This window comes from Suillus plorans, assembly GCF_016647745.1.
Source record: "Suillus plorans strain S12 chromosome Unknown HD556scaffold_1, whole genome shotgun sequence".
NCBI classification, from domain to species: Eukaryota; Fungi; Basidiomycota; class Agaricomycetes; order Boletales; family Suillaceae; genus Suillus; species Suillus plorans.
In genome coordinates, this window is record NW_024537385.1 from 2,401,588 (window position 1) to 2,417,318 (window position 15,731).

A 15,731-nucleotide genomic window follows, 5' to 3' on the forward strand; every position below is an offset into this window, starting at 1 on the left:
GTGGGAGCGCTGGAAGAGGACTTACAATCTGTCTCTCTCATGATAACCTCTGTCACGGTCAGCGTATCCATAGCCAGCTGTGATAGGATGGTAAGTGGCTGGGTCCATTATTGTCGAGCTCGTCGTCGTCAACGATGATGACGATGAGTATCTTGATAGGACCTTTGTAAAATCGATGGTCTATTGTTTTGCTGGCTGGGAACCACGTTCCAACCCAAACCTGGTTTATGACATGGCAACCCAACAACACGGGTCCCACACACGTGGCAATCAGTCCTAGATTCAGCTCCTTTGAGCTCTCACCAGCCCTGAACCTCCCTGAACCCTGTCTACTTTCCGTTCCATCGGCCCTCATCGTATCCTACAACGTTCAAGCGATGGTAGGCTATTATAGCAGCTCATTTTACCTTTAGTAAACCTTATCATCATCGCGTTCTTCTGACTAACTTGTACTACTGAACTTTATATCTTCAGGTCAACTCATATGGTTGGTCGATCTTCCCAAATGCCCATGTGTTGCATCATTATCGGACCACGCAATTTCCCTGCAACGGATCACTTCTACCACGCGACACGAACCAAATCTCACCCCGACGATCAACTCGCATCTTGGCGAACCGTAGGTACCACGATATTCATTAAATTGACCTCGTTCCTGTCTCTCATGACCGACCTACTTTAGCCTACCAGTGCCCCACAGCAGCCCACAAGTCCTCACTTGTTCTCGATAAGTCCGTGGACTCCGCGCTTGACATTGCGTGTTGTCACTCAGAACTAGCGTCATATTCGCTCACATGCGGGTTTTCAACATTTCTATTCCTGCAGATGGGCCTTCAATATGGCAGTCAAAGGTAAGTCTAGAGCTGGCCAGACCACCTTCTAAACTTATCACGCTGCAGATAAGGATGAGCCTCCACAGTGTACTAACATTCGTGGTCTATATTTCTTCGTCTCCAAGGGCTTTTAAATTTCGATGGCAAGCAATCGTCTACAAGCTTCTCCGACACCTTACTGTTTGTGATTGATCGTTCTGTCGCAGGCCCATTTGGTGACTGATCATACCGTCACGACGGCTTATCATGACCATAGATATTCAAACGAAGCTTTGTGATTCTCGCAACCATCAGTCCCCATGAATGGTACGCTTCTCTTGGTCTCAGTGTTCTACACGATGCATATACTATGATATAGTAAAGATGGTCGTTCCTTCTCCATCGAGTAGGCAATGTTTGTCCGAGTCTGCATTACCCCTTCCCGACAGGTATATTTAGCAACCGCAAAGAAGCAACGCACGAAAATCCACCTTGGGACCAACAACCCGATTACGATTGTTCAAGCTCAGCGCTCAGTAATCATGCTTCTCTTACCACTGCTTCGGACATTTTACAACAAACAAGGCAAGGTCAGTTGAGGTTCAAGGCGCGTGATATCTGGGTTACGAGAAGATTCCGTTTGTCTACCAGGTCTGCTTAGGGGAGGCGACGATGCAGTACGAGAGTCATCCGACAATCACAGTGGGACACTACTTACCTCCGCGTTGACTAGGCTGTCATCCTCATTGGTATACTACATACGTCGGACAATTCTATCCAGTTTACGGAACTCAGGGATGTATGACTCACATACGGAACGCGCGGTGAGACATTCGATGTTCCCATGTGTGTAGTGGCCTGGCAGGGATATAATTATTTCTTCGTAGGGTTGCCTGAGTCGTGTCAATTTGATGACACTTTCATTACAAGACTATCATTTCTCCGAGTCCGGATCATGGGGGTAGCAATCAATGCGCTGTGTCTCGGGAGGATAAACGGATTTCTCAGGTTATTTCAAGCAAAAGCTTTTCAGGGTTACCTCGGAACATCAGGGCACTCTACAGTAGTACAGGCCAGCCATAACTCCAATTACATAGTGCGAGTGAGGACACGCCACGATTCCCGTAGGTACTCCAAAAGTCAGACACCAGCAAACACAAGAAAGAATCAAGTACTAAGACTTCGTGTCCCATGGTTCATCCGATGATAAATCCACAGCGGGAAGTTTGTCCCGAAGACCCGGCATTTCTTCTGCACTAATGTTATATGATTGTAGTAGCTTGACGAATTGATCCAATGAATCGCGGTCCGCGCGTTCCAAGAAGGTCGATTGCTTGTCGTACTGCTGAATCCGATCATGGACTGTTCCGCTCATTGGTGAGTCGTGGTAGGACTTGACCGCAAGTTTGATGGCTCTACGAGACAGCTTCCGGTTTTCCGACAGAAGATACAGCGTTTGTAACACAAGAGTCAAGTCGATTATGTATTTCATGAAGCGTTGGAGCGCCGAACGACTAAGAAGAGACCTGTTGTTATTCTCTGGATGAAGGATAAGAAGCAGGACGTACGATCGCTGATACACCTCGTAAACCCAGTGCGCAACCACAACACTCGCCACTATTGGCACTACGATGGGGGCGGCAGGTCCGGCCAAGGCAGACAGGATGCCCGCAATAGTACCCACAATGGAGAGCCCAAATGCACTGCAAACATTGGATTAGATGAAATCCATCCGTCCCATGAAAGACTGCCCTACAGGTTCTTGTTGGGATCAGCAGTGGGTCCAACGCCCAGCTCATTGACCATGTTCGTCATTATTGTCCTGAACTCTGGGCTGCACAAGTGCTGCGCGTAAACGGCGTCAGAATATGCGACAACGAATAAACAAGAGAACCATTACGCCATCAGGGTCTTGAAAGTTCCATACATTGACGATGTCAGTGTGAAGCACGTGGAAACAGTCCCACATTGAACGGTTCTTGAATGGTGCGCTTGATGCGAGCGCCTTCCAGTATTCTGAAAGACAGACATGACGCTCAGATTATGTTCAGTATTTTTGAATACAAAATCGAGACAGACTTCTCTTGCCAACTCTGATGCTGCGTAAATCGTAAGATAAGAATGACGCAAGTAAGGCTCACTCTATGGAGGCCTTTATTTTGAGACCAGGATCCACTCGCTGAGCGACGGACGTCATCACCGACGCGTCGGTCCCGATATGCTTACAAACGAGTTCTTCAGTGGTTCGGATCAAATGGGCCAGGGTCTCCTCGTGGTGGTTTCCCTTTGCTGGGCTCAAAATTGTATTGAAAACGCAGATGACAATTACAGCAGTAACACCCACTGGAAACTGTAACATGCGGCATATCGGACCCTGCAAATTTCTCCAGGGGTGCAATGCAAACTTCCTTGAGCTTGTCTTTTGCGCTTTTCTTCGTGAGTTCCTGGAAGTCCTCCTTGCTCAAATCTTTGGTGAAGGACTTGTCCAGAGTTCGCTCCATGCGGTCGAGGAGGGTGTCGTATTTGGTGAAAACGACAACAATGGGAACTTTGACATGCATTAGCTGTGATCTGGCCAGAACGGTAGAAATCCATCAACATACTTTCTCCTAGCTCTTCTTCGCGTTTCGATGTAAGAAATTGTTCCACACCGGTCTCTAGTAAACGCCCGCCTGCGCGGGGTATTTCAAAGCAAAGCCTTGTATGTCATCAGCTTGCCGTATAGATGCACTAAGATGGAGGCCCCACCAAACAGCGTGCAGCTGATCTTTCAAATCAGGCATTGCTTTCCGACGGCCAATGAAATCTCGGACAATGTTGAGGTTGTCTTTTTCCCCTGGCTCAAAACCTTTGCTATCGTGAAGAATGAACCTGTCGTTCTGCGGTGAGATGAACTCCTGGTCGATGGTGGCCTCGCCTGGCTGTGCGTGCGAAGCGGTCTATTGACAGTATGAGTAGCTGGACGTCGTGTAGTGTCGGGTCAACCCACCGCGTTCTGTACTCCAAATGCGTGGTTGATCAACGAAGACTTGCCAACACCAGTCTATTGGAAATACCGTGTCAACACCGGCCTGAGATCAGCGAAAACCTGGTACCTTGCCTATCACCAGGATTCGGAACCTTGAAAGCCCCTGACATCAACCTAAAGAACAGCACTTTACTATAATCCAAACTCACTGAGGACACTTCCGAAATATTTCGTCAGTGGTAGGCCGGAGTTCCAGGGTTTCATTAGAAGAGAAAACATGTTCGGTCTGCTGACATACCACTTAGATGGTTTCCGATGGAAGACATAGAGCCTTACTTCGGTTGTTGGATTCCCGGAAAGTTCGACAAGAATGTTGATGTTTTTATGAACCTTGTTGTATTCTGTGTATGTGAGATGGAATCCGTGAGTGATCAAGGGGAGAGCGCAATAGTTATTGTTTCACCTCGTCTGTCTCCTGTACTACACTTGCGGAACATGTCTTCAACCGGTTCGAAAGCAATGTCTTCATGCTCGGTTCCATACCATCTCTTATACCGTACATGCAAGGAAAATGTATCCTCGAGAGAAAGGTTCCTATGATCAAACACGATAACACCTCAGGTAGGTACAGTTGTCGGGGTCGAGTCCTTACATGGGTGGAGAAAACATCTGTCGCAAAGCCTTTCCAGCCCCGCCTTTGATTGGCGTGGGCGACTTGCGGCTAATTCGTACTTCAGCAGACTCCACATTCTTGTTGGAGTTGCTGAAATCGACGATGACACCTGTTGGATATATTCAGTGGGATTGATGATTCCGTTGATGAACTAGTACCAGAGATGTAGAGATGGGAAACCGGCGTTGAAGTGTCAAGGGAACTAGCCATGCTGTATCCTTGTTCGAGTTAGGGAAGACGTTCCTTCGTTATGGTGGATTTATCTGGAGGCCAAGTGTGGGCCATGCGTTAGCTACGCCGAAGCCTGGAGGTATCCTCGTGTAGCACCCATACTAGTTATTCACGCGTACGCCCAGCTGGTTATGAAATGGAAAACATGTGGGTCAAAAATAGTGCCTGTCTCAGGCTTAGGAATGCTCGAGGGTGTATGGAGGCATGGAGCGATCACACCGAGACTGATTCGAACTGAATGATAATGAAAGGAGGAAGCACGGTTAGTTAGCGCTGGTACAAAGCCACCGTGCTTCTAAAGAGACAATTATGTACCATTACCCTTTAGTGGACCCTGTGACCTGAGATCGGGATGCTGACCGTCTCGATCGATGGCCAACACTCAGTACTCAGGCCTCAAGCGCTTGACCCAACACAAATATTCCGTCACTTCGATATAGGCTGACTCCTCGTGTATTCCTCGTGTGCCAGTATACAGCTGGGTATACCCATTGCCTGGTCCGGCACTGGATCTAGAATCAGTAGAAACTCATGGTGGTCGATAAACATGCATACCGTACTCTTTGGTTGTGTAACGGAGCTACTAGTACATGTGGCATTTAGAAAACGTTCACACGAGAGAGTCGATGATTTGAATCGACTTAGGTTTATAGAGTCTAGACAACGTCAGACCTCAGTCGTAGAACAACGAACTGATATTAGTATGTACCTAGACAACGTCAGACATCACCAAAATTCCCCAAATCGGATCTGGGCTGCTAAGGGCTGGCCAGGATGCGGAAGGTCAGAAAAGGTGGACCAGGTGCATCAGCGTACGGAAGGCGGGTAAAGAAACATATAAGGTCTGGTTGATAAAAGCTTTTTCAGGCCAGATGACGGAAGTTGAGTAGGTAACTCGCACCTTAGCATAGTTTGTGACCTTAGAAGCATTGATATGTTGAAAGTTCTGATAAGTTCTGATCACTCGAGAAAATCTGATAAGACCATTTCATTGCAGTAATGTATTACAAGGACAGTGTAAGCATGCTGCTTACAACGCCATAGCACAAATGACGCCATAGTACGATGACGCACCAAAACGACGTCATAGTTATACGCTGTCTTATCATTGGACACCGCCTACGACCTTTTCCCTATATATACCGCAGTAGTAGACAACAGTAGACCATCTCTCTTTTACCTTACCAATTCATACGCTCATCCACGTTATCCTCTGGCTGTTAGTGTTGCCGTCCTGTGACGGCTTTCCACTTTTTTTTAACGTACAGCTGAGCGTGCAACGCCTACTGTTACGACCGCCGTATTGCCGTTCCGAAACCTTTGCCGTTTACCATACCTATTGTTCCTGGGTTTGACTTCGGTCATCCCTTAGCCGAAAGATCTCCAAACTGCCTCGCCGCCAGACTCGCGTTGCTCAACCTGCGACGATAATCACACGTAGTCGCAGTAAAATCCTTGCCAACCGTAACCGCGACGCACCGGTAGCGAACCTTGACGAACCAAGTGTTCCCGCACCAATCATTATCCCTCGCTTAGAATCTTCTGCCCACCATCGTCCCTCGTCTCCGACAGACACGCATACATCCAGTCAGTCTAGTTCCACGGACTCGAACGAAGGTATCCCAGCCATGTCGAGTTTCACGAAGACCGCACGGGTTGAACAAGCTTCGGCAAGTAAACCGCCATTCCTCACGGCGGGTCAGATCACGCCCGAAGTGCTGCGCAGTTGGGAAATGGGTTGTATGCAGTTCTTCTTACATAAGGAAGTACAGGAGGTTGAGAAGGTAAAGAAGATTGCGTGGGGCATGCAAGATCCGATCGTTCAGGACTGGTATCTCAATAATCAGGAGGAATTTGATGCACTGACATTCAGGGAATTCGTAACTCATATTCACGAATACTGGTTGCCGACGAATTGGGCGGATACGGTCAGGCGCAAGATGTTATCATCTGTTCAGGGACAACGCCCTTTCAGTGAGTGGGCTGTGGACATCCAAAGCCAGAACACCTTGCTGCGTGACACCGCTTCCCACCTTGACGACGTCAACCTCCTCTACCACCTTGAATCACACATGAATTCAGATCTCGCCGCAGACTACTATGCAGAAAATATCGCCGAGGAAGACATTCGCAGATGGATTGAGAAGGTACGCCTACTTGACGAGAAACGCCTGCGATACCTCACTAGACAGAAGGACGCCGTTGATACGGCACTACGAGCTGAACGTGCGCGGGCTGGTCTGGATAAGAAGATTCCTTTCAACCCTCGCAGCACGAATAAGCCGAGCACGACACAGTCCAACAACACGTCATCCAAACCCTTTGTCCGCCTTCCGCCACTTTCTGACATCGAAAGGCAGTTACTCCGAGATAACGATGGCTGCTTCAAGTGCTGGGAACCATTTGCGGGCCACAACTCAGCAGCATGCCAGAATGGCTTCCCGGACGGTTCAAAGTATAAAGCACTCACAGCAGCATCGATTGCCAGCAAGAAATCGAAGCAGAAGACTGGTGTCATCGCGGCCGTTGATGTGGAGGATGAAAATTCAAACACGGTTGCAGTCGTAATGCCATCAGCGGCACTGGGTAATGGTACTGACTCGGGTGAAGAGTGTGTGGCTCCTCTACAGACCCCTCATCTTCGATGGAACTGTCTGGTTGACGGACCCTCGGTTACCTCTCCTGTTACTGTTTCAGCGCTTATTGACCATGGTTCTGCTTTAGTTCTGATTGGTGAAGAACTTGTCGCCAAGCTCGGACTCCGACGACGCAAGCTTCACAAACCGCTTCCTGTCTCCCTCGCAATGTCTCAGAACAAAACGTTTCTTCTTTCGCACTATGTCAAGTTAGCGTGCACCTCGCTCGATAATTGTTACACTTCTCGGACTGTACGTGCGATCATCGCACCCAACCTTTGTACACCCTTGTTACTTGGGGGCCCGTTTCTTCAACACAATCACATTATTGTTGACCATGAGCTACGTACTTGCATCCCAAAAAACACTAACTATGATCTCTTGCAAGACCAGCGTGCATCTCTCGCGGATAAGCCAGCGCGCATATCGGCATCTGGTCCAAAACTGTTCTGGATGAAGCACGATGTCATCAAGGAATTGAAGGAGGTTCTGCCCAAGCTTAAGGACATCGTCGACAGCGAGTGCAAACCTGTTCGACAAATCGACGTTGTGGCTGCCGTACAAGCTAAGATCGAGAACCTGGTGTATCAGGACAGCCTTAAAGACCTTGATGCACGGATGAAAGACGAATTCAAGGATCGATTCCCTGTGGATATCCCCCACAATGATACTATGCCGCGCGACGTATTGTTTCGCATCACCCTGAAAGACGCTAATAAAATCGTTCAACAGAGGTCGTACGATTGTCCGAAGAAATATCGTGCAGCGTGGAAGAAGCTACTGGATGAACACCTTGCGTGTGGACGTCTTCGACCTTCGGAGAGCGAGTGGTCTTCACCCTCGTTCATCATCCCAAAGGCTGACCCCACTGTCCTCCCTCGTTGGGTTAACGACTTCCGACGGCTTAATCTAAATACGGTTGCTGATAATCATCCTTTGCCAAGGATTGATGAGATACTGAAGGACTGCGCCAAGGGGAAGTTTTTCGGCAAGATTGACATGACTAATGCGTTCTTTCAGACTCGCGTGCACCCCGACGACATGAAGTACCTCGCCGTACATACACCGTTTGGAAAATATGAATGGACGGTGATGCCTATGGGCGTGCGTAACGCACCTGCCGTTCACCAACGACGCATGACCACGGCCTTACGACATCTGATTGGGAAAGTCTGCCACGTGTACCTGGACGATATCATCATCTGGTCGCAAACATTGGAGGAACACGAGGCCAACATACGTCTAGTCTTGCGCGCTCTTCGAGACGCGCAATTATATTGTTCAACAAAGAAGACCTCGCTATTTAATACTGAAATCGATTTCCTGGGACACCACATTTCATCTGCGGGTATTGAAGCGGACAGTTCGAAGATTGCGCGCATCGTGGATTGGCCGGTACCTCGTAAGGCCTCAGATGTACGGTCTTTCTTAGGGATGGTGCGGTACTTAGCCGAACACCTCCCTGATATTGCTAAGCACACTCGAATCTTGACGACGCTGACGACCAAGGTTGCAGAATTACACTGGCCAGGGTGGACAGCAACTCACGAGGAAGCTTTCACGACAATAAAACGGCTTGTCACCAGCCTGCATTGTCTAACCACGATCGACCATGATAGCCCTGGAGAAAACAAGATATTCGTAACGTGCGACGCGTCAGATTACGCAACAGGTGCTGTTCTTTCTTGGGGGCCGACGAGAGAAGGATCTAGACCAGTTGCCTTCGAATCCGCACAACTACGTGCAGCAGAACTCAACTATCCGGTACACGAAAAGGAGCTACTGTCTATAATGCGCGCGCTGAAGAAATGGCGTTCAGACTTACTGGGTATGCATTTCGAGGTGTACACTGACCATCGGACATTGCAAAATTTTCAGACACAGCGTGACCTATCCCGCCGACAGGCACGTTGGGCTGAATACATGTCCCAGTATGATTTCGAGATCCATTATCTCAAAGGTGAACTGAATGGAGCCGCGGACGCCCTTTCTCGTCGGACGGATACATTGTCCGAGCCTCTACCTTGTGCTGCCATACTAACCCTCCAGACAAATCCTGAGGTCCAACAACGTATTGCTGAAGGGTACGCACACGATGGATGGTGTAAAAAGCTAACAAGTCTTGTAGGGTCACTGCCGGGTCTATCACGCGATGGAAGAGGTCTGTTTTATATCGCAGGGCGCCTGGTCATTCCACGAGTGGACAACCTGCGTGAAGAGCTCTTTCATGCGGCGCATGATGCTGCAGGTCATTTCGGGGCTGACAAATCATATGCGCTCCTGCGTGGCTCTTACTATTGGCCGAACATGCGGAAGGATTTAGTTGACGCTTACATTCCTTCTTGTACAGATTGCATGAGGAACAAGTCACGCACGACGGCAACGGCGGGGCCTCTTCACCCACTCCCTGTGCCAGACGGACGTGGGGACTCAGTGGCGATCGATTTCATTGGGCCATTGCCAGAAGATGGTGGCTACAACATGCTAATATCGATGACAGACCGTTTGAACGCCGACGTGCGGCTAGTACCCTGCAAAGACAATATAACGGCGGAACACTTCGCCACCTTGTTCTTCGACCATTGGTATTGTGAAAACGGACTTCCTCTGGAGATTATATCAGATCGCGATAAGATTTTTCTTTCCAAATTCTGGCGCACATTACACAAACTAACTGGCATTAAAATCAAGATGTCATCGGCGTATCACCCCGAAACAGACGGGGCGAGTGAGCACACCAACAAGACCGTTAACCAAAGTCTGCGTTTCTACGTCGATCGCAACCACAAAGGCTGGGTCCGGGCACTGCCCCGCGTGTGGTTTCACATCATGAACACTCTCAACGCCAGCACCGGATTTTCACCCTTTCAGCTTCACCTCGGCCGATCCCCTCGTATGCTGGCACCACTCGTGTCAGACGAACCTCTCGCTGTCGAACCAGAACAACAACGCGCAAAGCTTCTACTTGCCAAGTTACAGCAGGACGTCATGGAGGCGCAAGATAATCTCCTGGCAGCAAAAACAACACAGGCTACAGCAGTCAACAAATCACGAGCGCCCGCTCTAATCCTACAGACTGGTGATCGCGTCATGTTGGCAATGAAGCACAGTGTTACAGTAACATTTAAAACCCCTATACTCATTTTCCTTTCACTTCCAAATGGGCCGTCTGTACCACGCTTATCTCTTATCATGCCTATCTCTTATCTTGACTCTTATCTTGACCAAGCGGGCTGTCCGCCTCTTTCTTCTTCTATCTTGATAAACGCATTTACAAGCTCCGCTTGAACATTGGTATATAAACTTACCTACCTACGGTTGTATTCTTTACTTTAATCTACTGGGTTTTACCTGGAACATTGTCCTTCAGCAAGGTCTCCAACCTTGCTGCCTAAGAACCACTATTCTAAGGGAGTCAGCGACACTCGCCTTAGCCAGAATACTTGACCTCTCAATCGAGAGTAGACTTACGTCTATCCGGCATCCTGCCGATTGTCTACTCAGACAAAGATAGCTCGACTCATCCCAGTCGTAACACACAGGAGGCGAGAATACATACAAAAGGGCGACAACAGAGTTGCAAAATTCATGCCTCGCTATGACGGCCCGTACACAATAACCGACGCTCACCCCGAAACCTCGACGTACACGCTCGACCTCCCTAACTCGCCAAACATCTTTCCGACGTTTCATGTGAGCCAGCTTCGGCGATATCGCGCGAATGACCCGTTACTATTCCCATCGCGAGAACTTCCACGTCCAGGACCAGTTGTCACGGTGGACGGACAGTTGGAGAACTTCATCGAAAAGATCATTGACGAACGTCGGAGGGGCCGAGGAACACAGTACCTGGTGCGTTGGGTGGGATTTGGAGAAGAGGACGACGAATGGTTACCACGGAGGGACTTGGAAGATTGTGAGGCGCTGGATGCCTGGGAGAGAGAAAGATCTCAATCATGATGAGGAAGGGTGTAAGCATGCTGCTTACAACGCCATAGCACAAATGACGCCATAGTACGATGACGCACCAAAACGACGTCATAGTTATACGCTGTCTTATCATTGGACACCGCCTACGACCTTTTCCCTATATATACCGCAGTAGTAGACAACAGTAGACCATCTCTCTTTTACCTTACCAATTCATATGCTCATCCACGTTATCCTCTGGCTGTTAGTGTTGCCGTCCTGTGACGGCTTTCCAGACAGAGCAGGTTCTAAAAGTACATCTAAGTGCGCCCATGCGCCAAAGCGTCCCATGACAGAAGGACTCTAGAGGTAGGATGACATGCGAAAAGAGCAAAACATGCAACGACGAACAGCGACGTGGAGTGAGGCAGATGCGGTAGTATGAGACACACTAGGTGAGAAAATCAGTGTCAATGACGAGACAATGGAAAATCATTACAGGTCATTTTCTTCCCTTCTTTTTCTTTGGTGCGCTAGCGGATGCGGCAGTCTTGCGGCCGGCCTTTGGTCGAGCTTGCCGAGGCAATCTTCGAACTGGAGTCTCAACCTCCTCATCCGATGGTTCGGATTCTGTAAGTGGGCTTTCTGGTGGGGCCACCTTTCCCTTTTTGCGGGGAAGTGGTGTGGATTCCTCGGATGGGGCTTTACGAACAGGACGTGCCTTGGGAACAGGACATGCCTTGGGAGTGGGTGGACTTGGAGCAGGTGAAGGTGAGCTCGGAGCTTGTGCCTCCACAGCAGGACGTTCCTTGGGGGTGGGTGGACTTGGTGCAGGTGACTTTGGAGCTTCCAGTCGCACCTTCGCAATGGGACGTGGCTTAGGAATGGGACGTGGCTTGGGAGTGGGTGGAGCAGGTGAGGGTGGCTCTGGAGAAGGCAAAACAGGCGGGCTTGTGACCTTGGTCGAGGGCAGCCGTGGGGGAAGCATCTCAGAACTTGCTGGAACAGGAGGAGTTGAGACAGGTTTCGCTACACTCGAGGGATTCGCAGATCGAAGGGCAAACTGTTTGCACATCAGCGCAATGTCGTCCTCGTCCTCGTCCGGCTCTCCGACATTAGAGGTTGCAGAGGTCGAGAGGGCAGCAGCACGTCCAGCCTTGTCTTTGAATAGTTTCCTTAAAAAGTAAAACAATCAGTGCATGTACTACTATAAAATTTTGACATACAGGTTATAATGTTGCAGAGTCGCCATAGCCCATGCTTTGTCCGGTGGATTGCGAATGACGTCGATAATTCTGTAATAGAATTTTCGATATGAGAAATTTCCATTGTCCGTGGACCACTTGTCACGAGAGGTAATTGCAGAGCGTGCCTATAGAAAATGAATGAATCAGTATATCGCCTTCAAGGGAATAACTCACCTGGACAGCTGAATAAGCGACGTTTTCGGCTTCCACAGCCATCATTCTGTGAAGTACCGCATTGCAAGAGTTTGAGACATGAAAGTCGTCTCCAGCGAGTGCAGATGAGGGGCCGGTGAGTATATGTTTCATTACCTTGAATAATGTGCCAGTGAGTTCCTGTCATGAATACCAGTATACGGAAACTCACACGTTCAATGAGGAATCCTTCGAAAAGGCCGTCCTGTACGTTTGTTATGTCGAAGTCCTCCCCAGCGACTCCAGTGGCTCCAGCCCTATACATCAGGGCAGGCCAAGCTCGTGCATCCATCTTGATAGTGCCAGCCTCAAGCTTGGCTTTTGTGCTGGTTAGGCGATGTTAGTTCATAGAAATATAGAAAAAAGTATAATGTAGTACGTACGCTGACGGGTCCGTTTGATACTCTGAAAGAAACTTTATGGGGCATAGCATGCGAGCGAGTTGAGGGTGGTTGAGACCCATCTGTGCACGCGATTCCTTGGTATCAGGGAAGACGGGCGGCACCAGACCTTTTCCATTAAACACTGCATAACGTGCAATGCTCCTTTTCAGATGAGCCGCATCTTCGGATCGCACCTGTCCAATCAAATATTGCATCTGTTTGATCATTAGTCAACTGAAAGGTGCATATATGCGCACATACCTCGTCAAGGATCTCCTGCAGTCCATCCGATTTTTTGCGACCACCTCTTATGAGTTCTTGAAGGTAAGGGGCACCTGTAATGATCTTCTTGAACGTCCGGAGCATCTGGTCCTGCGTATCTTTGGATCTAGTCACTGTTAGCAGTAATAAAGTCACGAAACGCAAAAAATATCACTTACATGTTAGCTAAGAGAGTATCGTGCATGTCATCTGCGTCGGAGTCATCATCCAAGTGAGCACGTGCATCCTCGATGATGGGTGCAATGCGAAAGACGTCCTTGAGGATGCAAAACATGTCGATCCCTCGAGGGATCCACAGAGCAAAGTGAAGACATTGGTCCCGTGGAGTTAAAGCACCCCTTCAGATGTTCGAGTCTTATCAGAATCAATGTCTCAAGTATTAAAGAAACTTACTTTTCCTTGCGATTATCCTTTCTATGGCTAATATGCGATATCAGTCAATATATGCGTGCATATAAGTGAAAAAAACTTGCAATCGTGGACGTTTAGATGCCTTAGCCTTGACATCGTGTATTTCGAGCTCTTCTCCACTATTTTCTGGAGCCTTGCGTTTCCGTTTGCTGGATTTCGATGGCTCTGATGTTGACTTGCGCTTCCCAATTTTGACAGGTTGGGGAGAAGAATCGAATGATGTTACTGAAGAACCACGCACATAGATTGAATCTGAGTCAGGGGGGTCAGAGGAGCTCGACGCCACGCCAGGACGACGATGTGAAGACATGATGGTTAAGGGTTACAATGTTAAATGTTAACATTAAGCAATGAACGATCATTTAATCATTATTTGTACATGTTAACGTGAATCTGCCATTGTCAACAGTGATTATATGCGCAACAAGAAGTACAAAATTAATACTACAGTTACAACTCGAGTGATTTACGTTACTATTAGTCCATGAAAGTAAACACGACAGCGATGAAACACGACAACCTGCAATATTGTGCTGCGAAAGAGTGATACAGTGCACGAAGAAAAAAAATTAGTCTAACTAATCGAGCTTTAAGGCTTCTACAGCTGCGGGTAAGGTCATGAGTGCATCAATCTGAGTGATTCGCGTTGTGGTAGAGCTTTCCCTGAACCCACGGCAGGGAGGCCACGTATAGTCATGCTCGTCCTGGAATTTCTTCCGTATATGGACGATGCTGGGAGGATCCGTGGGGATGACATGCAGCACAACAGGCTTTGCGCTGATGCGCTGAGGCATGTTTGAGTCCCTGCAAGCACCATAAGAGCTGAGCCAATGTCACAATAATGGATCAAAAAAAAACTTACCTGGACGCCGGTGTTGGCTCACAGACCATCGTAGTGTCTGGATCCTCAGCGACAGGCTGTGATTCACTACAAAGTCAGAATATGTTAGTACATTCAAGTTAATAAGAAGCGAAAAAATACCTCTTGGCTTGTTCATCAGCTTCGTCATCGCTATCTTTATCTTCGATCATCCTGAACTCTACAGCATCCTTCAACCATAGTATAATTTTCTATAGTATCAATGTCAGTACAAAAGGCTATGAATGTAATTACTCACCGTTCGTTTAGATCCTGAATCACTGTACCACCTTGAGCATGGAGAATGCGCAATAAGTGAATAAAGATGGCCTTCCAAACGCCAAGTTCAAACTCGTGCAGTAGATCAATCACAAACATCATGAACACATTGAAGTCGAATAGTGCGAGCTGAACTGAAAATGCATTCTATGTTGGTTCATTGAGTATCAATGTGAGAATGCACGGAAAAGACAAACACTCACACGAACAGGAACATAAGATTCAGCATTGAGAAGCGCTTTGACACGAGCACCATCAACAGATGCACCTGTTTGAAAAATAAGTTTGCGAGCATCTTCTACACAACGTCGGCGCCGTTCATTATCCACCCGTTGCCTAGTCTCTCGGCATTTCATATCAAGCTTGGTGCCCATATCAGGGACATTAGCTTTCTTGACGAGGCAGCGTGGGCATAGACAGTTGCCTAAAAACTTGATGGTTGCAAGAAGAACCCTAGTAGTACAATAAGCTACTAAGTACAACAATTAAAGAAAAACTTAGACACACTTCTCAGGATAATCTGCAGAATACGAAAAAATCGAGGAAAAACGCGCCGTGTGATTCCATCACTACAATGAATGACTACACCATGCTCGTAGGCGTGCATAAAGTCACCATCAAGCAACAGCTTCCAGATCGCTTGGACGAGTTCACGCTTAAGGAATGTGTGGACCTGGTCCGTTGTGGCTTCGTCAAATATGTCAACATATATTTCTTGAAGATTGTTGGGGAGCTGTAATATATATAACTCAACTGCCATATAAACAGTAATGAAGATAAAACATACCGAGGGAATGTAGGCGAGGTGGTGACATGCAAAAGATGTTGGTTTTCCTCGGGTGTACTTAG

The 15,731-nt window shown here is 48.1% G+C and overlaps 5 protein-coding genes across 5 annotated transcripts; 3 read left to right on the plus strand and 2 right to left on the minus strand.

Moving 5' to 3' along the window:
- The first annotated feature begins 84 nt into the window (after positions 1-84).
- HD556DRAFT_55793 (uncharacterized protein) lies at positions 85-1,393 on the plus strand. The gene is made up of 6 exons (XM_041310944.1): positions 85-90; positions 149-380; positions 475-619; positions 683-851; positions 905-1,013; positions 1,090-1,393. The coding sequence occupies exons 2-6, from the start codon at positions 228-230 to the stop codon at positions 1,189-1,191; spliced, it is 678 nt and encodes a 225-aa protein (XP_041168139.1). The 5' UTR covers positions 85-90; positions 149-227; the 3' UTR covers positions 1,192-1,393.
- Positions 1,394-1,505: 112 nt separating this feature from the next.
- Positions 1,506-4,298, minus strand: HD556DRAFT_56259 (uncharacterized protein). Its single transcript, XM_041310963.1, has 14 exons — positions 4,244-4,298; positions 4,079-4,181; positions 3,990-3,997; positions 3,908-3,943; positions 3,802-3,855; positions 3,561-3,751; positions 3,416-3,510; positions 3,157-3,360; positions 2,954-3,101; positions 2,892-2,905; positions 2,713-2,828; positions 2,569-2,657; positions 2,381-2,515; positions 1,506-2,326 (listed from the first exon to the last, which is right to left on the minus strand). Exons 2-14 carry the CDS (start codon positions 4,104-4,106, stop codon positions 1,987-1,989), a joined length of 1,458 nt encoding a protein of 485 aa, XP_041168140.1. The 5' UTR covers positions 4,107-4,181; positions 4,244-4,298; the 3' UTR covers positions 1,506-1,986.
- A 2,014-nt stretch (positions 4,299-6,312) lies between these two features.
- On the plus strand, positions 6,313-8,094 carry HD556DRAFT_1223852 (uncharacterized protein; the record flags this gene model as incomplete). The annotated part of the gene is made up of 2 exons (XM_041296918.1): positions 6,313-7,766; positions 7,839-8,094. Coding segments are annotated over 2 exons (1,710 nt in total), but the record flags the coding sequence as incomplete, so codon positions are not given.
- Positions 8,095-8,754: 660 nt separating this feature from the next.
- On the plus strand, positions 8,755-9,000 carry HD556DRAFT_1222833 (uncharacterized protein; the record flags this gene model as incomplete). The annotated part of the gene is made up of 1 exon (XM_041296838.1): positions 8,755-9,000. A coding segment is annotated over one exon (246 nt), but the record flags the coding sequence as incomplete, so codon positions are not given.
- Positions 9,001-11,731: 2,731 nt separating this feature from the next.
- Positions 11,732-14,054, minus strand: HD556DRAFT_1436214 (uncharacterized protein; the record flags this gene model as incomplete). Its single annotated transcript, XM_041305530.1, has 9 exons — positions 11,732-12,404; positions 12,456-12,601; positions 12,651-12,785; positions 12,841-12,994; positions 13,052-13,266; positions 13,313-13,439; positions 13,492-13,671; positions 13,727-13,743; positions 13,803-14,054. 9 exons carry the CDS (start codon positions 14,052-14,054, stop codon positions 11,732-11,734), a joined length of 1,899 nt encoding a protein of 632 aa, XP_041168143.1.
- Positions 14,055-15,731: the final 1,677 nt, after the last annotated feature.

Bases quoted from the DNA above. Each gene is read 5' to 3' on its own strand.
- HD556DRAFT_56259 (XM_041310963.1), bottom strand. From the start codon at position 4,106: ATGTCTTCCATCGGAAACCATCTAAGTG. The intron at 3,511-3,560 runs GTGGGGCCTCCA...ATGACATACAAG, and splicing joins GATCAGCTGCACGCTGTTTG to GCTTTGCTTTGAAATACCCC. The intron at 3,361-3,415 runs GTATGTTGATGG...TGCATGTCAAAG, and splicing joins CGAAGAAGAGCTAGGAGAAA to TTCCCATTGTTGTCGTTTTC.
- HD556DRAFT_55793 (XM_041310944.1), top strand. From the start codon at position 228: ATGACATGGCAACCCAACAACACGGGTCCCACACACGTGGCAATCAGT. The intron at 381-474 runs GTAGGCTATTAT...TTATATCTTCAG, and splicing joins CCTACAACGTTCAAGCGATG to GTCAACTCATATGGTTGGTC. The intron at 852-904 runs GTAAGTCTAGAG...GCTGCAGATAAG, and splicing joins CTTCAATATGGCAGTCAAAG to GATGAGCCTCCACAGTGTAC.